The sequence below is a fragment of the Apium graveolens genome, chromosome 10 (genome assembly GCF_009905375.1).
Source record: "Apium graveolens cultivar Ventura chromosome 10, ASM990537v1, whole genome shotgun sequence".
Classification (NCBI taxonomy): Eukaryota; Viridiplantae; Streptophyta; class Magnoliopsida; order Apiales; family Apiaceae; genus Apium; species Apium graveolens.
This window is the reverse complement of record NC_133656.1, coordinates 164418534-164440208: the sequence shown is the minus strand read 5'-3', so window position 1 is coordinate 164440208 and position 21675 is coordinate 164418534. Positions and strand designations below refer to the sequence as shown.

The window sequence follows — 21675 nt, the reverse complement described above, 5'->3', positions numbered from 1 at the left end:
CTACCTTGATAGTCTACACCTAATTTCATAATAGCATCCTTATTCAAATTGAGGTCAATCCATATGGCCTCCAAAAGATAACAATGGTCATCCGCTTTTCTTTCCTGATTTGGTAATGATAATATGGATGTTCTGGAAGATATTGGTCGTGTTCAACGTGAACCTCTTCTTAATAATTCCTTATTTACTTTTGTTGTTTATCTCAACAGTCATCTCAATGTTGGGATATCTTTCATACCTGGCGTCTCCCTTTCTGGGTATCAAGCCACCGGTCTTACACTTCACATTCTTGAAGGTCACTTCCTTCATCCAATTTTCCTAATTTCTTACTTCCTTGTCTCCTCGGTCTATCCGCGTCTCATTATTTATCCTTCGAACTATCTCAAGGTTTCCTCGAATCCTCCCAACTTACAGGGGATAAAATATATGTATCTCTTATGCCTTCAACCATCAATTTTAACACATGGTGAATCACCCTCATCCTGACGAATGCATACTTTTCTATTTCTATTGCTACGAGTCTTTAGGGTTTCCTCATACCCAACTCCCTTATCATACCTCAAACTCTATTGCCTTTATATTCCTTTCCACTTCAGTTTCTTTTTATTTTCCTTTCTCTTGTCATTATTTCATGAACCAACGCAACATAAGCATTGATTTCAAACATCCCGTCATTCTGGATTCGTGTCCTCAGAACGAATCTTGATAACTTTTACAACTTAGATTTATAATTCATCATACTCGTCTGCCTTTGTTCTGGCTCTAAAGCTTTTACACTATCTTCATAATCTTGGGAAGTACTTTCCTGAAAACAATTGACTGAACTTAAATCAGTTTATTATAATCTCTTGCTCCGTGCCTTCCTTGGTCTTTCACCAGTGGGTGGCCTCTCTCTTAGAAGGGTAAGTGACAAAAACAGTCTTCTGTGATTCGTCAATCATTTAGAATTTCAAATGATTCCTATATTTCCTTTAGTCAGGCTCTTGCCTCGACTGGGTCAGCTTGTTCCTTGGAACTCTAAGGGCTTTGCGACTTAAAGGTCCTGAAAGAATTTCTCACCGCATTGTTTCCTCAGAGTTGTGGTTGGGGATAATAGTCTAAGTCCTTTTTAGACAGGTCCATGAATTGCCGTATAGGAGTACCATCTCGGGTCTCCTTTCCTTACTCGACTTTCTGTTTCCTTAGTATGAAATATTTCATCCTTCTCCCATACTTGGGGTTATCTTATACGTTAAAATCCTCATTTTCCACTTCATTATGTTATGCGTTCCTTCTATCTTGATGGCGACCTCCCTGACTATCACGTTCAGGTTTTGCTCTAAATCTTATTCCTCAAACTAGCTTTCATTTAAGATCTCATATTTAAGCTCTTGAACATTTGGAACCCAAATTCTGTAGGAATACCTCATTATTCCTTTCTCATCTTTCTCGGTATTAATCTTTTATCTAATTGTTGGCTCTTTGCCTTCCTTCATCACTTTTTCTGGCACAATATGTTCTTTTCCGATAATTCGGACTGTGTTGCTATCTCAAACAGCTTTTCGGTACCGGCTCCGGTTACCTTCATATCTATTTCCATTTTCTCAAAATCTCTTATCAACTCTCCCAAAGACATTATCATCTTGAGTCTCTCCTTTACACTAAGGGCATTAGCCACCATTTTGGCTTTCCCTGGATGATAAAGAATCTCATAATCGTAATCCTTGATTAGCTCTAACCGCCTCCTTTGACGTATGTTGAGCTCTTTCTGCATAAAAAAAATGTACTAGAGCACTTATGGCTTAGGTAAATCTCGCACTTCTCTCCATACAAGTAGTGCCTCCAATATTTAGGGCAAAACTATTGCCATGAGCCCAAGCTCATGGGTGGGGATATCGAATTTTATATTCCCTTAATTGTCTTGACGCGGACGCGATGATCTTGCTGTGCTGTATAAGAAGCACCCTAATTCCTTATGCGAAGCGTCACTTACAAATCACAAAATCTCCTTTTTCCATCCTGCAACGCCAACATAGGGGCCGTCACCAACCTTTGCTTCAGTTCTTAAAAGCTGTTCTCGTATTTCTCTGTCCATTCGAACTTCTCGGTCTTACGAGTAAGCCGTGATAAAGGGGCTACTATCTTTACAAACTTGAATGAACCTCTGGTAGTGACCGAACAATCCTACCTCTGGGAGTTGCCCTAACCATGGGCATCAATTCCTCAGTGGTCCTTTATTCATTCTTGTCAGGATCCTTCACGGGATCCTCCTCGGCAACAATCTCTTCTAGGACAACATCCTCAACCGCTACATCCTCAATATTAACATCATCCGGTCCTGCGTTAGGACGCTCTATCGGATCCACAATCCGATCTCCAATAAGTAATAAAACATCATCGCGTTGTTGCTCCTCAACCTCAAGGTTCGGTGTCCCGCTACCATGTACGATAACGAACTACGCTTCTATCGCTACATTTATAAGGGTTCCCATAAGGGTTTTAACTGTCAATACTACATTAGGTAGTCTGACTATGAACTTGGCAAGAGTTCTTATTTATCTTAGTGAACTTATTATCTTAACGTCACTTCATCTCTGAGGTTTATAACGCTTAGCTCTGATACCACTTCTGTAACACCCCCAAATCCGGGGTCGGGGATCCGGCTTGTCACGAGTTCCATTTCCCTTAATAACACCCAATCTTAATAATTAATCAACTACTCTGTACTGTGACCCCACAATAAACACACACACCACACGTTATAGTCTCAGAGATGAACATCCAAAAATAATCACAAGTCATTTTATTCCACAATTATCTGCCAATACACCTTAAAAGGTTTTTTGAATAAATTTACATTTTCTTTGCCATTATTACAATTCATAAATATACATAATCTGATACCTCAAAAGTTGAAAGCCTAGCCTATTGGTAGTTCCTACCTCAGCTAAAGCGACATCAACGCCTATAGGAAACTGCGGAACATTTCCTATCCGCTCGCGAATTGGGAGCTTGGTCCTGTTCATCTTGCCTATCTGATGTTGTGTGATGAAAGAAGAAAGCAAGGGTGAGCAGCAAGCCCACCAAAATAATATTTATAATAACTTACAATATATGAGCATTCTCATAGTACTCAAGAAAGTCTTGGTTAAGAAGAAATGAACCAAGTTGATATCTTAATGTGATGAAGTCGCAAAATATTCAGTATATATATATATATATATACTTTTCAAAATATTGGAAGTCCTCTTCCATGCATAATACACACAGAGTTCCAGTGTATAACTGTATAAAAATATCGTTGCAAGTTGATCTCATATATCTAACCTTGTCTCAACGTTTTTCTGAAAATCTTTGTCATGCATAAGATAATCATTTACTAGATATAAGTTTAAAAGATGAAGTTACAAGATACTCCAATATACTTATATCTTTTCCAAATACTACTTGAACTACCACCATTCAAGTTATAATTAGTTTCAAAAGTTCATCACACTGATGAGACTACAAGATAAGACTTGAATAGATTCAATCTTTGAAATATTTTGAAGGAAATGAAGTTATGATATACTTCATTAAGTCCCGATATATATATATAGATATATATATATATATATCCATATATATATCTCTCATACATTTCCTGAAAACCTCTGTCATGTAAAGTATGAACAGAATTGCAATATCCAATAAATTTGGAAAGGAAAGAATTTTGGCATAAACCTGATATCTTGCTGATCAGGCAAAGATACCAATAAGTAACCTTTTCTACTATTAGATGGATGAATCCCCCACCGGTCATCACCCTGGCCACATAAGGACCTTGTGCTGGACCGCCACCCAGCCTCTTACGCGTTGATGGACTGCCACCCAGCCACTTACACTTTGATAGACCGTACCCCGGCCTATCGCTTATGCCGGCTCAATTAAATGGGCTTACTTCCCGAACGTTGGTTAAGTAATCAATTCATTTGTTTTCTCAAAACAGCAACCACGTTGCGAATGTAAAATGCACCACAGAGCTGGATCCCCCAGGTTTTGAGCGAGTATTTAAATCCCCTTTGAAAGGAAGATCTTAAATATAAAAAAAATGAGTTTTGGGGTCCACTCTAACTTTAAAAATCATTTTGAAGACTCGAAAACATTTTTAAGAATGTTTGGAGTACTGCTGATTTATTAAAATAAATCAGTCCCGATATATTAGAAAATATCTGAATATTATTATTTAAATAATATTCTCATAAAGATAATCCATATAAAAATAATCGAAGTAGAAGTTTTAAAACTTATACTTGAAATGGATATTAAATGACCAAAGATATACTAATATGAAAGTACTATCTTTATTTGAATAATCGAAAATAAGTTTGATTATTGACACCTTATTCTTTAATAAAATAAAGAATATATTTCAGCAAATAATCGGAGTCATAGATCCTCAAATGAATATTCAAATAATATTCAATAAATAAAATAAGTTGAGTCATAAGCCCTCGAATGAATATTCGAAATAATATTCAATAATAAAATAAAGGAGTCATAAGTCCTCAGATGAATATTCGAAATAATATTCAATAATAAAATAAAGGAGTCATAAGTCCTCGGATGAATATTCGAAATAATATTCAATAATAAAATAAAGGAGTCATAAGTCCTCGGATGAATATTCGAAATAATATTCAATAATAAAATAAAGGAGTCATAAGTACTCGGATGAATATTCGAAATAATATTCAATAATAAAATAAAGTTATCAAATAAAGCTTATTCGATTAATAGTTTTGAAAACTATAACCATATATATATATAAATATATATATATATAAAGTCTACTCGGGATCCTCGACTCCCGGTTTTAGAAAATGTTTTCACTTTTGGGTCCCTATACTAAGGGTATATGCAAATTACTGTTATTCTCTAGCATAGGTATTATCAACTGAACCAACAGATATATATGGCAAGAATACGAAACAGGCATGCATATATATACCATATCAGCATGCTTCAATATATCGTAACATTTGCTAATTAACCAACATGCATCTATCGCAAGATAATGCATATACATATATACATCACAACAACAGTATAACGGGTAGAAAACTTGCCTGAGCGACTGGGGGTTACGAATGGCTCGGGACGAGTCTGGTAACCTATAAACAACAAGTAAGTTGGAATTAAACCAAAGTCACTTGTAAATCTATACATTAACCAACTTAGACTCTAACGCTCGCTTTGCGCTTACTGATTCTCTTAAGTCACTCGAGTACCCTCGGCTCCACCATTTTTAATAAATTAACCATTACGAGTTTTAAGGCGATTATTTCGCAAGTGTCTTACCAACTGCCTATTACACCTTACATAAATGTTTCATACTTCAATTAGTCCTTTAAGGTCTTTAACCTATATTTCAAAGTAAGGCGAGGGGTAAGGGTTCGTTCGCGAAACGTCGTTACTTAAAATGGCCGTTTCTCCTAAACCGTTCATCGGAATCAAACGAACCACATATCAATACGAAACTCGTAACATGAAATATCTAAACATGGCAATGGTCAAAACCTAGCAGTGAGTTCAAGGGTTCTGATGTTAAGAACAAAAAAAACAGTCTACGGTAAATCGGGCATTACGACGGCTATGTTTACGCGATTTCCCAAATTTATACCATTCCAAATCCACCACAATTCAACCCCAATTCACAACCCAATCAAAACTCCATCCAAACTACATCATAACAGCCCCAACACTGAACATTAACAATTTATACTTATTCCCCACATGAACTAAAAGCTTTACTTAGGTTCTTTAACTAATTATCAAGATTTACAACTCCAAAAATACCACCAAACCAACTAATCTCTACAAACTCAACCAAACTTTAAACAAACAAGCATCATGCTTCACATATACTATATCAAACATATTCATTCCTAATTACTCAAAACTAAAGCTAGGGTTTGTAGTTTATACCTTCCTTGGAGAGTGGAGAATCAAGAGAATGGCTTGGAATCACCCTTAAAGTCCTTATCCAAGCTTAATCTAAACAAAACTTCAAGAACACAAATTTTAGTTCTTGAAAAACACTATTCACCATCTTCTTCTATGATTTATAGAAAAAGATTGGCTTGGAATTAGAAGCTTAAACTTATAGGGATTATGTAACTATCCATGGGGAAGCTTAGATAAATACCTTGCTAAATAGTAAGTGGTGGAGCTTGGATCTTCATTTTTTAAGAAAAGAAACCGAGAGCTTCATGAAGAAAATGGGGGGTTTGTGTTTTTTTGATGAAAATGAAATGTTTTGGCTTGGTTGGTGGCTTTTGATTTGTTTTGTTTTCTTACCCTTTTTACCATGGTAACTTTTGTGTGGCTCACAATCATCCAACAATTCCTTCCCTTATGTCATGATTATGTCACCTTGCACATGTCATAATGCTTCCACTTGTCCACACCTTGTGGTTTGATGATGTCACAATCCTTGGCTTCTTGTACAAGCTTGTCTCTTGATCACTTTTTTGTTTTACGGTTTGTTTATCTTTCGTTCTCGTTTATCGATTGAGGGATCATACCCGGGATCTTATTACTTGGGTTTCCTTAACCTTTCTCAATACATTATATTCCTTTTATGATCCTCCCTTATAATCCTTTAATTTAAATCATTTTTATCCTGTTACCTTATACTCAATTATTTCCGTATCTAGTGGATTTCCGGGAAAAATCAAAGTGTTCGGAATTGGATTCTGACGATCTTTACATACACTTATATACCACATAGAGTACTAATAATATCCCAGAAGACCAATAACAGAACCCCTACATAGTGTGGCATGAAAAGTTTTCTCATTCGGCAAAACACTATTCATAAGGGTTTCAAAAATTTCCAAAAAATTGGGGTTATTACAACTGGTATCATCCGGTACGGAGCTTTAGAAACTTGTTATGTTCCGGGTGCTAGATCAATCGCAAATTCAATTTCTCTGTCAGGAGGTAATCCTGGTAGATCGTCTGGAAAGACATCTGGAAATTCGTTGACAACTGGAATCGCTTCTAGTGCTGGAACTTCTTTGCTGGTGTCTATCACATGGGCCAAATACGCTTCGCAATTCTGACGCAATAACTTTTTTACTTGAGCGATCATTAAAAACTTCTTCTCTTGTTTATTCCCCCGAAATATCACCTTCTTCTTGTTATCCAAGGTCAGAAGTCTTACTTTCCTATTCTTACAATCAATCTGAGCGTTATTTTCTGACAACCAATCTATTCCTAAAATAACATCAAATTCTCCCAACTTAAAAGGTATCAAGTTGGCATGGAAATGATGTCCTGCTATCTCAATATCACATCTCGGGCACACTCGGTCGACGGAAACTTGATTCTTATTAGCTAACTTTATCATTAATGCTTGTTCTAACAATTTAACTTCGCAATGCAGTTTATTGACAAAATCCTGAGAAATAAATGACCTTGTAGCTCCAGAATCAAATAAAACTTTAGCATCTACGGAGTTGACTGGAAGCGAACCTGCAACCACGTCTGAACTCTGAACAACATCCTTCATAGTCATATTGAATGTCCTGACCTTGGGCTGGTCCTTTGCTGGTGGTCCTTCAACTCTTGGCACATTCTGAGATGGAGCACCTGTAAGCCTTGGGGTGTTGCTCGTCGTACCTTGTGTTGGGCAATTCCTGGCGATATGTCCTGGCTTTCCGCACTTATAACACCCAGTTCCCAAATTCTGACCTTGAGTCGGATTCTGACACACATTAGCAAAGTGTCCCTTCCTGCCGCACTTGAAACACGTCACATTAGCATTATAATTCCCAAAGTGCTTTCTACCACAAAACTGGCAATCTGGTACTGGTGGACGATTGGGCCTCTGCTGATTTGAATTCTGAAAATGGTTGCCTTGTCCTACATTCCCTGATTGTGGTCTTCTGAATCACACATTCCTATTACCCTAAAATTCTGGCCTTTTGTTGAAACGGCTCTGGAAATTACCCTGCTGTTGACCTCCTTCTGAGGTTTCTATTTTCCTTTTCTTCCCATCCTTTCCTTTCTGAGACATATCACTTTTACTTTCGATCACCATTGCTTTCTGAACCATTGCCACATATGAAGTCAACTCAAACATGGCCACTCTGTTCTGAATCCAAAACTTCAATCCATGTTCAAACCTTCTTGCTTTCTTTTCATCTGTGTCAACCTGATCTGGCACAAACCTCGCTAACTCATTAAACTTAGCTTCATATTTAGCGACAGTAAGATCTCCCTGGGTTAGGTTCAAGAACTTAATCTCCATTTGGTTCTTCATGTACCTCGGGAAATACTTTTCCAGGAACAGCTCTGTAAACCTTTCCCAAGCTATAAACTCACCTTTTTCCAATGTTCGCGTGGATTTCCACCAATAGTTCGCCTCTCCCTTCAGAAAGTAGCTTGCAAACTCGGTCTTCTATTCAATCCCTGCTCCGACTAATTCAAAAGCCTTTTCCATTTCCTTGAGCCATGCGTTGGCTTCCACGGGATCAGCACTTCCCTTGAACTCAGGTGGCCTCATAGCTTGAAATTGCTTAAAAGTCACTGCAGGTGGTGCTGCTGCTTGCTGCTGCTATTGTTGTTGCTGCTATTGTTGCTGCTGCGTAAGATGTAACATCTGTTGCTGCATCGGTCCCAACATCTGGACAATCGCTGGATCCATCCGACTCTCGGTACGATCCTCTCCTGAATTATTCCTTCTCTTTGGTGCCATTATTCTGATAAGAAAGCAAGCAACTTATATAATAATATGTCAAGCATTGTGTCAAATATGTAGCAATTCCTTAGCATATCAGAATTCTTAAACATTATCTTTTCTCAAAACATCATAAACTTGCTACCATATTAACACAAGCAACATGATTATCACATAATCCTGCTTATTATCTTGAGAATAATAACACAAAGAAAATTTACGAAGAATTATCAAAACCTTTTAAACCCTTACTCAAAATCTCAAATAAACCAACAAATAGTGGATAGGGTTGCAACACAACCTCTTAACCCCTTTTCCAACACTTCTTACAATTCTCAAAACCAACACAATAACAAAGCAATGGCACAAAAGCCAAGAGTTAAACACAAAATAAGGATCCTGAACAACTTAACTATAACCCAGCCCAATAACCTAAATTTAATCCTATAACAGCTAAACTACACGCGCCTATCTTATGTGATCTTCCTATGACTTATCTATGACAATCCTAAGCCTGTTTCAGTGACCATAACCTGTAGCTCTGATACCAACCTGTGACGCCCTCCAAACCCGGGGTCTAGATTTGGGGGTCACTAGCCGCTAAACTAAAATAAAATAATCACAGCGGAATAATATAATAAATATGACCCCTTGCATGCAATGGATCGATCACGGGTTATAGTATGAAACATGCACTAATACAACCCAATTGTTATTACAAACCAAAAGTCTAATTAGTTTTACAACTTATTCAAATTTTATTACAAACCTCTAGACTATCCAAACGTCCCAAAACAGTCTACCTGGAATACACACCAAACTATTTACAAGCACTCGACTTCTGATCAAACCTGTAACTCAAGCCTGCTCTGGCTTAGCTGAAAGATTAGATTGATAAACAAGTATGAGCGAAAGAAATGCTCAGCAAGCAGTATAAAATGTGCTTGAAATGATCAACCACATTTTGATAATAACTGAACAACAGGATAAAATCAGTAATATTTGATCAATAACAAAAGCTACACAAGCTATCAGCAATAAACGATAATTTTTAGATTGGAATCTAACTCCGACGGACGTACTATCACATGCTGATAAGCCCGTGTGATAGCACAAGGTCATGATTCATAAAAACATGTCCCCAAAACATGATTACTCAAATAAAAAGGCAATATACCTGCCTGTGGCAAAAATGGTGTCATGATATTTCATATAACACATAGAAATAGCCCTCCGCTGGACCGTCCGTCCCGGTCACTTACGCATTCATCCAATCCATAAAATATTTTGATTAAAGGAGCCGAATCAAAGGACATCCTTAACCATATAACTCCCCATTTCTCATGGTCCAGAGCTATCTCAACAATCGATGGCGAAATAACTAGAACAATTAGTTATTCGCTAATCTCAATTCAATGTTCCACTATATAGAGTAATTTATAGCGAAATATAAAATGTTTAACTATTCTGAACTTAGAATAGTATGGAAATTGAAATAATATAGTTCAGAGTCAATATCAATTGAATGATAAATGAAGATATAATATTTGCATAATATGATTCAAAATAAATGTCACTTGAACAATATGTGAACTTAGGGGTACTTGCCTGGTATGCTCGATAACCTCTTACTATAACTCTGCTTATAACTGCTGGCTACTATCTCCGTCTAACACTTGACCGCACTCCTTGCTACTCGATTCTATAAACAAAAGGACTATCTTAATTGACAGAACCAAACTCAATCGACGTAACTATACGTCTTGACATCTACCCGATCGTTTTTAACTAAGCATGGCATTTTAAAACCGTAAACAGATAGCATGCATATCATATAACATGTAATCATGGCATTCCTACAACACGTAATCACATATTTCATGTAACACTTAAGTCAAATTATTAAAAGATACATCTCAGGGCGTTTAGAACTAAAATTAGGTCAATATTAGCATTTACCGATCAAATACCGACTCAAACTGATGCACAAATCAAATGATATTGCAATACAAAATAAATTAGGACTCAAAAGTATTTTTATTGAAAGCGCAATATTTTTCTGAGTCTATACGCGTTCGTTTCGTATTAAACGGACGAACGGTTTAATTATTATGGATAAAATAAGAAATAAATAGATTTAAATCAATTAATAATAATATTAATTGACTTTTAAAACCCAAAATATAATTTTTAAAAGTTTAAAAATAATTTTAAGAATTGTTTGAATTAATTATAAATAATTTACATTTATTTAACTATTTATTAATGAAATTAATTGATTAAATGATTTTAATCAATTAATTAAATTCATAAATAATTAACTAAAATGAATTTTAAATAATTAAATCAAATTGTATTTTAGAAAATAATTAAAGGAAATAATTTTAGGAATTTAAATCAATTAAAAAAATAATTTTTAGAATTTAAAATAATTTGTTAAATGATTTTTAGAAATAATTAAAATGATTATTGAAAATAGAATAAAGGATTTTTGAAATATTTTTAAAATTAGAAATTGGGAAACATAAATGGGGAATTGGGGTTAAGGTTTCAGGGATCAAACCCGGGTTTTTAAACCGGGTTACGAAGAACACGGTCGGGTCCGGGTTGAACACCGGCCGGTTTCTGGAATAAGCCCAGATTCCGGCGGGTTCTTGCCGGACTCCGGCGAGTCCTAATCTTCTCGAAACACAGCCAATCGATCCCGTTTTTCCCTGCCCAGACATTTGGTATCAAACCAGAAACACAGTAACGGCAACATCAACGAGTATCATTCACCGGAATGATTTCTCCGGCCAAAACGAAGCAACAACCGGCCACAACTCCGGTGAAAATCGATTCTAGCCCAAATCGGAACCAAAAATCAAGTTTCCAGTTGCAAAACAAAGCTGAGGGAAATTACAAACTATCCCAAGCATCACAACCCATCAAGAACATCACAATAATCAGGAAAATCAATTTGAAAATTCAACGAAAACTTAGAACTCGACTTTAGCATTTCGGGCATCAAACAACACAAGTTTATAGTCAAATCGACTGGAAATCTTCATCTAAAGCTACTGGTAACAACAAAAACAATCAACAATCACTCAAAACCCAAAAAAGAATTCAAGAACAAAAGTATAAAAATCGATTTTTCGATTTACTGTACCTCAGATCAAGATGTTGATACCAATAGAAAGCTCTCGTCGAGAGGAAGATTTTTATTACTAGAACGTCTAATTTGGTTTCCAGAATCGATCAAAAATCACGATTGAAGTTGTTGCCCAGAATTTTACCCCCAAGAATGTTCTTGGTTTTTATGAATTTTCTGATTTTTTTAATAACATAAAAATAAATAAATAACAACAATTCAGCTATTCATATTTTCACAAAAATTATACCCCAAAATAAATTAAGGGTGTTTTGATCCCCTAATTACAATAATTAAGCCCCAAAATAATAATTACAGAGAATAATTTTAAAAACGATAAAATATAAAATTAATGTCAAAATTCTCCAAAAATTGCGAATAATTCAAAAATACAAAAATAAAGGGTATTTGAAATACGAATAATTTTATAAAAATAAAAACACGGATTTTATGGGGTTTGACGTCCCGGTGGGGTCCCGGTCCGTTGATTTTTGAAAAATAGAAACGATCCCTAAATTACCAGACAAACCCGATAACACATAAAATGCATTGAAACACACGTAAAATGAAATAAAACGAGTACCTTAATAAAGACCCTAATAAACACGTGTCCCGATTGCAGATAAATTCATATAATTGCAGTTTAGACGTATATTAATCAATCGAAAAATTTCCTGGCCCGCACGAAAACACACGTAACAGCTATAATATCTAATATTATGGGAGTAATCACTTTAAAGTTATAAAACACATAATATTTATTTATTTGACACTTAATATTCACATAATTTTCCCGGTTATTACATTTCAGGTGTTAACAATTATGTTTTCATCTAGGAGGAACGCTAACACACCTGATTGGAGTAAACTTTAGCGTCAACCGCATTAGAAGTATGAATTTCGGTATTTGCAAGGGTTGAGCCCCATTCATAAAAGAGTCTGAGATTTCTTTTGTCCCAACACCTAGGATAGTGATCATCCATCTGATAAAGAAACCGAGCTAAGAAAGAGATTACCAAGCACAGAGCCCGTTGTCAGAATACGTTCTCAGTCCCGAGGGCACGAAGGGATGATTCCTCAAACCATTGCAAAAAAAAGAATTTGAGCTCATGAGGAGCACATCATTAAGATTTAATAAGTTTAGAGGTGCGATATTAACCCGAAGGGACAATTTAAGATCCCCAAGTTTAGAAGATAGAATCCCTAAGTTTAAGGGTCGAATCTCTAATTTCATATGGTAGTTGAGACCTTAGCTCTACCAACGTTCTCCTTTCCTAAACCATGGATGATCCATGATATGGATTTAAAGATTATGACCAAGGAAGCAGAATTTAACATCAACCTTGCAAAGACTGTACACCCCTTATATTCAAGGATTGAAACCCATCAATGATCAAATTTATGATTATTACAGTCCCTGTATAGAGGATGATGAAATCTGAAGTGATAAAGATGTCATTCCAAGAAGGTGACGTCCAGGAAGTGACCGACCGAAGAAGGATGTCCCAAGCCTCGAGGGCCTCAAGGACCGAAAGCTTAAGATGATGATAAGAAAATTTTTGTCTCATCAAACTCGTGATTTAATGGAGGAAAGGAAACCTGAAAAGGGAGCAACAAAGTCAACTACTAGCAAAATTTGGAAAGCCTGAAGCCCCGAGGGTCGATTCGCCGGTATAGTTGGTTTGAACGACCTTCCATGAAAAGGGAAGACGGAGATTGTAAGGGTTGATCCCAAAGATTTAATGTCCCTTGAAGGCCAGAATGATCCAATGTATCTCTTTACAAAAGAAACTACAAATACCTATATTTGAAGGAAGCTGAAGGTACCCCAATCTGGGCCTATAATGGATTCAGTAATCCGGATAACCATGTAGGAAAGTTTTCAAACTCTCTACTACAACAGTCGATGTACGATTTTACAAAGTACATGACATTTTCTTAAACCCCCGGGGGGAATGACTCAACGATGGTCCAAGAGTGCATGAGCTATTTTACATCCTCCATGAACATGAGATGAGGATATAAAGATCCATGTATGATCTGGTCAGGTTCAAAGAAAATCCCTGATCACCACGTACTTGAATAAAAGGATGTCAATGATAGTCCAACAAGAAGCCTGGAATGTTAACTTTAAGTTATCACTGGCCAAAACCAATATGTAAAGCATACACAAGTTGCAACCATAGGAAGGCGAAAATAAACAACATGAAGAAAAATTTGGCCCCTGATAGAAGGCGATGAATAACAACTAGAAGAAGAAGAAGGATCAAAAGTTTGGTGCTAATGATAAGTATCCCTGATGGAGACTCTCCCCCGAGAAAGAACAACAGAGAACCAAAGTTCACCAAGTATGCACGTTTTAATGCTCCAAGAAGCCGAATGTTGATAAACATGAAAAGATAAAATGGTTGACGGCTAAAGCCACCGCACATCAACCCTAAAGAGAGGAACAAGAACTTGTATTCACGATTTCATGAAAAGGACATCGATGATTGCCGTCAGCTAAGGAATAAAACTAAGTTTCTAGTCCAGAGAGGAATACCGAACAGGTTCACCAAGATAGTGAAGGAAGCAATAAAGTGAAAGATTATAAATAATAAGAGGGGAGAATAAGATACTCCAGAGAAATCCGCATCCCCGAGTGCCAGTAATAAAAATGATCTTTAGAAGACTAACGACCGATGGGACTTGAAGAAGCTCAATGAAAGCTTGTGTCCGAAAGGTAGTACACCATAAGAAGCGACAATGGAAATTTCCATTAACTTTGATGATTCTGATTTAGAAGGGATGAAATTCCTCTATGAAGACCCGATGATCGTCACACTATGATACAAAACTCTGAAAGACTCTTATCAAATGAGACTCGTTGATTCCCAACTTGCATTCTAAGATATGTTTCCATGATTAAATGCCTGATGGAATCGGGGGCAGGTCCTCCCAATAGAAGACATGGAATTCTGAAAGGTCGACGAGCAAGCAAGAAATCCAACAACGGATCTGGAGAACGAAGAGGAATTTTTTACCCTTGGCAGGAGAGAAACCATAAAATAATAAGCTGATTATAAGGTCGAAATTACTAAGGTACCACTCCTCACCAACTTTTTAATATTATTTATCTTTTTGCTGTTTTTTTATTTTGAGAAATCAGATGCCACCTACCAAAGTTTAGAAAGTAAAATTTTTTGAGCATCTCTATTGAAAGACCATGAGAGTCTATGGTATAATAAAATTAAGAGCCTAGACAAGACAGAATAAATAAAACACCTCCGAGAGGTATTTGAAGTGTTGATGCACCACAAGATGATGTTAAATCCTACAAGGTGTGCCTTCGAGGTAGGATCTGGAAATTTTTGGGCCACATCTCCGAGTGGGAAATCAAGGCCAATGTTGATAAGAATCCTGGTTATGGAACCTTCATCTTTCATTAAGAACATGGAGAAACTAAAAAGTGCAATTTAGGAGAGGTTCATCTCTGAATCCAGTGACAAGTGTTTGCCCCTCTTCACGGCATGGAAGAAAGTAAAGAATTCTTCATGAACTGATACAAGCAAGGTAATATTTGAGGAATTAAAGAAGAAGATGACTAGAACACCCGAAGAAGTACTGAATCTATACATGGAAAAACTCAATTGCGTAATTGAGATTTGTCCCTGTAAGAAAAGACATGGAGGTTCAGCAACCCACCTACTAGGATTGTGAAGTTTTTTGTGAATAACTCCCTTATTGAGAAGTTCGCATTAGCCATGACCACGACGCGAGGAAATTAAATTATATTTCCAAGTGTGTAATATTAAAAAACTAACCCCGGGGGCAGGATGCACAACCCTTAGGCTAGTGGAAGGTTGTTTAAGTGGACAACTAAGCCTGGCGAATTCAGTATAGACAAGAACCGTGTTTAAGGTTCAAGATTTGACTGACTTCATGGTTTAATGCCCCATAAACAACCAAGAAGTCGGGGCAAGAAGAGATACCCCGTGAGGGCAAGGAAATATGTCAACAAGGGAAAGAGATGATACTCAAGTGATATTCGGTTCTCTATTTTGATGGATCGTCAAAAACAAAAATAAGTAGTGCAAGATCATGATGGATCTATGATAGAATTTTTTCATGATATTGGATTTCTCAAATGAAGAACAACAAAGACAAGTATAAGGCCTTGGTGGCCAGAATTGTCTCAGTTGAAACACCGAGGATCAAGAACTTTAAAAGTTTGCGGAGACTCAATATTGATGATTTCTCAAAGTAAATGGGGAATTCAAAATTAAGCATGGGACAACAATAAAATATGAGAAAATTGTGAAGTCATGACTCAATTTAATAAGGGCTACATCATGAGGTAGGAAAGCATGAAGGCCATTTCCTGAGAAATACAAACTTATATGGGAAGTTTTTACTTCTAAGTCTTGAAGACCAAAAACTAATATAAAACTGATAGCACCGATACGTGTAAGGACTTGTTGCTAAGGTGACTCAATCCAAAACTAGTTGGTGACCCAACGATACCATGGGAGCATGAAAAATGCTGGAAAAGCTTTAAGGCAAAAGTAGTTCGTGATTCCTTACTTGAAATGCTCGAAACCCCGAAAAATGGAGTTAGCCTTGAAGGAAAGGAGAACCGTAAGCTACGCTCGGGGGGGGGGGGGGAAAGGTTGTCGCTCAAAATGTATCCTATTTAGGTTATATCGGTCGGAGATGATGGTTAATGACAAAGATAATGAGAATAAAATATGATAGATGCCCGAAGCACGCGCATAACCAACGCCCAAAGGTAGTTCCTGATAATAATCATAAGTTACTTTATAAGGTGGACTGAGGCTAATCATTTATCTATGATAACCACCAATCAAGTGACACAATTTCTGTGAGAAAGTGTGATACACAAATATGGACTTCCGCAAATCCTAGTGACGGATGATGAACATCAGCTCAACAACATGAATTTAAAACAAACAAGCAATTATGAGGAGATAGTCCATGAGTCCTACTTCATGCTTGTCCAAAGTGAATAAGCAAGTCAAGATGGCCATGTGAATAGTCCTGGATTGAATGAAGAAGAGGACCGAGTATTCGAGAAATGCTTTGGCAGACTATCTACTTCCCATATCATGGGTGAATCGTGCCACTTACAAGGTAAATGCAGGAGTTACGTCATTCTTGTTAACCTACAAAGATAAGGTTGGGATGCTTTTTAGAATCACTCCATCCCAAGGGTCGAGGCCTTTGAGTTCGAGAAGAACGAAGAATACATGACACATGCTCCAAATTTGATTAATCCAACACCGGGATTGTTGAGGATCAATAATGAGTTTCTTATAACATAAGAAGTAAAATAATGATTTTGTTAACAATGGGCATTACTACCTAGAGAGATTAATGCACCTAGAGTTGGGCAGAAAGGAAAGATGAATCCCATGTTTCGAAGGGCCGCATCTAGTCAAGAACATAATTCGGATGAGGCTCTTACAAGCTTGAAAATGTTTAAAGAAAAGGAGGTATTTAGACTTGACACACTTTAAAACTGAGGGTTTAATTAAATCGAGCATCCAAATAGGATAACGCACTTAGTCATACGAACTAAGGGAAAAGAAGTTGGGGTGCTCGTAGAGGCCACGTTCCATCCGGTTGAAGGCAAGGAGAAGGCACGTATCGTCCAAGCAAACGCTCGTAGAGCCATGATTTTACCCGATTAAAGGATCAAGGATTGCAAGTGGGAAGAGGAGAATGCTATTATAAGTTAGAGCCCGGAATAAACTTCGATATGATATATATTATAAGCTCAGATAGGGAAATTAGCAAAAAGTTATGGCTGTTGAAAGACTTGCTGCTCGTAATTGGGGATTCCCTATGTAAGATTTAGGACTCGGGGTCCAAGGGGACAGAATCCTGATCCAAGAGGTCAGAATCCTGATCTAAATTGTGAATCCTGATCCAAGGGGACAGAATCCTGGTCCAAGGGGTCAGAATTCTGGTCCAAGGGGTCAGAATGCTGATCTAAATTGTGAATCCTGATCCAAAGGGTCAGAATCCTTGTCCAAGGGGTCAGAATCCTGATCCAAGTGGTCAGGTTCCTGATCTAATTTGTGAATCGTTCGACCAAGGGTCAGAATCCTGATCCAAGGGGTCAGGATTCCAGATCTAAATTGAGAATCGTTCGACCAAGGGTCAGAATCCTGATCCAAGGGGTCAGGACTCTTGATCGAAATTGTGAATCGTTCGGCCAGGGGTCAGAATCCTGACCCAATTAGATCAGGATCCTGATCGAATCATCCTGACCGAAAGTGCCTTCGACCAGACACTATGGGACCATAATTCGACCAGGATCCTGACCAAATGGATTCCTGGTCGAATTTTTTTTTACAAAAAAAACAGAAAATTCACAAAAAATTAAGGAAAATTCCCGAAAAATTAAGGAAAATTCCTGTATATTAAGGTAAATTCCTGAAAATTAAGGAAAATTCCCGGAAAATTAAGGAAAATTCCTGGAAATTAAGGAATATTCCCGGAAATTAAGGAAAATTCCCGGAAAATTATGGATAATTCCTGGAAATTAAGAAATATTTTCCGGAAAATTAAGGAAAATTCCCGAAAAATTAAGAAAAAATCCTAAAATATTAGGAAAAATTACGAAAAATACCCGAAGGTACGGAATAATTCCTAAAATATTAGGAAAATTAGGAAAAATAATTGGAGGTACAAAAAAAATTTCTTAAAAAATCAGAAAAAATACTTGTGAGTACGAGATACTCCTCGAAAATTAAGGGAAATACCATAAAATTCCTAAATATAGGAACAAGGTAAGAAAATGAGTATGGAAAATTATGAAAATTTTATAAAATATCCTGAAGCCTCGGATAAGGCAAATCGTTGTAAATGTGTAGGTCGCTCCACACTTTACGCTAAAAACGATACCCTTGATAGGGTAAGAGATAACTTAACTTCTACGAAACATTGAATGTGTTTCCAAGAAGTTGGGGGGAAAATGATAGGGTATAAAAATAATCCTAATTGCAGAATTAATGTCGCATTACTTAGACATGATTTGGTCAAAGGGAAAAGCCCAATTAATGAGGCCCAAAATACTAATTATTTATTATTTTCGTAATAAATAACGGGGTTAATTAAACAGCCCAATGAATTTGTTTAGATAAGTAACTACTTCTATAAGAAGTAGCCTCCAAGCAACCTAAATTCAGAAGGAAACTAATTCCTACTTTCTAGGACTCCAAAGTCCAATCAAAGAAGGAGGCTTGTCCACCAAGTCACCCAATTCTACCCTAATTTCTAGACTCTCAACGTCTATATAAAGGGTCTTACCCCTTCAACTTCAGAGGGACGTTTTTTCGGGACAAGAGCTCCATACGTCACAAAGCATCCTACAAGCCACGGGGTCATTACATGAAACAACGTTTTAGACTCAGTCCTCGAAGGACATGAAAGTCACTTCGTCCTTGGTGAGTTCTCGCTACCATAGCCCCGAGGGCAAGTATCACCAAGAACTACGTTTTGGCTTGATCCTTGGCATACGTCAAGATACGTAGGCATCTTGTGAGGACAGATTCAAGCCAAGAAACACAAGCGCAATCAGTAAAACTCGAAACTTATCAAACCCTAATATTGAATACACGCAATAAATAAATACATGTTTTTATCCATAACAAATTCCTTTATTTATCCAAAAGTAACTAAAATTTTAAAAAAGGGCTTTTTATTTAGAAAAAAAATTGAAAAAGAACAATCAAACTACTAAAAACAAAAAGAAGAAGATGCCAGTGTAACGGGCAACATAACCCAGCAACACAAGTAGTACTACAATAAAGTGTTACCCCACCACATATATATACAATAAATAAGGTATCCGTTAAAGATTACCCCACAGTCCCATACAAACAACTTGTTGCTATAAACAGGGTATGACATGTTATACGTGGAAAATACTTTCGTTTTCAATAAAGGTAGTCTTTTTAATATATTTAGCAAAAAAAAAAATCTTTATAATAGAGTACGTTCTGTATTTTTGGATAAAATGGATAGTCACAGAACAAGAACATCAGTGGATACGCATAATTTTGTTCACAGGAATGGTGGATCAGAGAAGATAAGATATGGCTCAGAGAAGGTAAGATAAAAATCACTAGATATCTGCAGGTAGACTTATTTTTTGCACAAAACACGCTGCTAAGCACCATTTCTAAAATCAGGCTTGTTGCTCGATTGTATTTCATCCTAGTCACTCTATGTAAGCATCTTATATATGATCTTCGTTCATAAGATTTGAGACCTGGATGTCTAATGTCATTTCTGCAACACTATGAAACTTTATCTTTAATATGTATTTGCTGAAATTTATCCAAAAGCTAACCCCTCCCCTTCACGGACAATCTTAACCCTTTTTTTATCATAAGCGTCAAATTTTTGCTACTGATGTGCATTGTAAAAGATTTATTTCAAATTTTTCTGCATGATTTCAAAACATTGTTCTAAGCTTCGGTTATGCAGGTCAAAACTCCATGCTGCACACAGAGAGCTGGAACTAAAGTTCATCTCAAGGATATCAGTGATGGTCTTACTACGTCTAAAGAGCTGCTCAAAATACTCGACTACACGTGGGAGTTGGATGATAGAAGTTGCACAACGAAATCCCTTGTTGCAGCATTAAAATGTGAGCTTGAACAAACTCAAGCTAAGGTTGGAAAGTTAATTCAACAACAGGAGGTTAAAGAAAGTAAGATCGATTGCCTCATGAAGAAATTTGCAAAAGAAAGATTTTCATGGAAAACGAAAGAGCAAGAAAGAATTCAAAATGCAGTGAAGTCCATGGCGAGAGAGCTAGAAGTAGAGAAGAAACTGAAAGTCCAATTTCAGAGGCTAAACAGGAAGCTAGGAAAAGAATTAGCCATTACAAAGGCAAGTCTCTTTACTATTGAGAAAGTGTTTGACAGTGCAAACACGAAATCAACAAAATCTAACAAACAAGTGCAGAAGGAGAGGCAAATGTTTGATGCAGCTAACATCTCCCGTGAGGCCAGAGTTCAAATGAAGCTCTCAGAAGCTAAAAGTTCTGTTGTGGACAAGCTACGATGTGAGCTGGAAACGTGCTTGATAGCTCGAATAGGTGAAAATTTAAATGAGTCAGCTAACTCCAATAAAATCAATGAACTGATAGAGTCATGTCGAAAAGGGGATGATACAGAAATAGAGGATTCAATTGATAGTGATCTTCAGTCCATTGAGTTCAACATTGATAGTAATTGCAAGACTTATGAGTGGCGTTATGCAGCCGCATCGCGTAAACAAGATTATGAAGATGAAATTCAAAGATGCATATGATTAAGGATCTAAGGTACCGGACCGTATTGTTTCTGGTTCTTGATTAGCAATGTTGCACTAGCAACCAATGTTTTCCCGTGCTCATTTTAGTGATTGTATTTTATGTGAACCATGCTCCTCACCTACTTTTTTACATGTTAATTTTCTATAAGTACCAATTTTATATAGAACAATTAATAGTTTTTAAAGCATAGATTGTCATATTGTATTGGTAATTGTTTAGAGTTAGGTATTTTAATAAAAATATTTAAAAGCCTTACTTACATTCTTAAAATTAAATATAAAATATGTCTTATATCATATATGAAGATTTATTAATTATCTGTGTTTAGTTATACCTCGTAAAAAAGTCTTTTTTTAATTCATACTCCCTCCTTCCCTCCTAAATGTTTACATTTGGGTTGGGCACGGAATTTAAAAAAAAATGATAAAGTAGTAGAGGAAAGTTAAAAAATAAAGTAGTGAAACCGATTGTTATACCCAAATTTTGGTATTAGGAATAACTCGGATC

The 21675-nt window shown here is 36.6% G+C and overlaps 1 protein-coding gene across 1 annotated transcript; it reads left to right on the top strand.

Annotated features, from left to right (window-relative positions):
* The first annotated feature begins 19769 nt into the window (after positions 1-19769).
* Positions 19770-21356, top strand: LOC141692747 (uncharacterized). The gene is made up of 2 exons (XM_074497680.1): positions 19770-19953; positions 20334-21356. The coding sequence occupies exons 1-2, from the start codon at positions 19861-19863 to the stop codon at positions 21162-21164; spliced, it is 924 nt and encodes a 307-aa protein (XP_074353781.1). The 5' UTR covers positions 19770-19860; the 3' UTR covers positions 21165-21356.
* Positions 21357-21675: the final 319 nt, after the last annotated feature.

Excerpts from the sequence above, each read along its gene's own strand:
- LOC141692747 (XM_074497680.1), top strand. The coding sequence starts at position 19,861 with ATGGATAGTCACAGAACAAGAACATCAGTGGATACGCATAATTTTGTT. Across the intron at positions 19,954-20,333 it reads TAAGATATGGCTCAGAGAAG|GTCAAAACTCCATGCTGCAC; the intron begins GTAAGATAAAAA and ends TCGGTTATGCAG.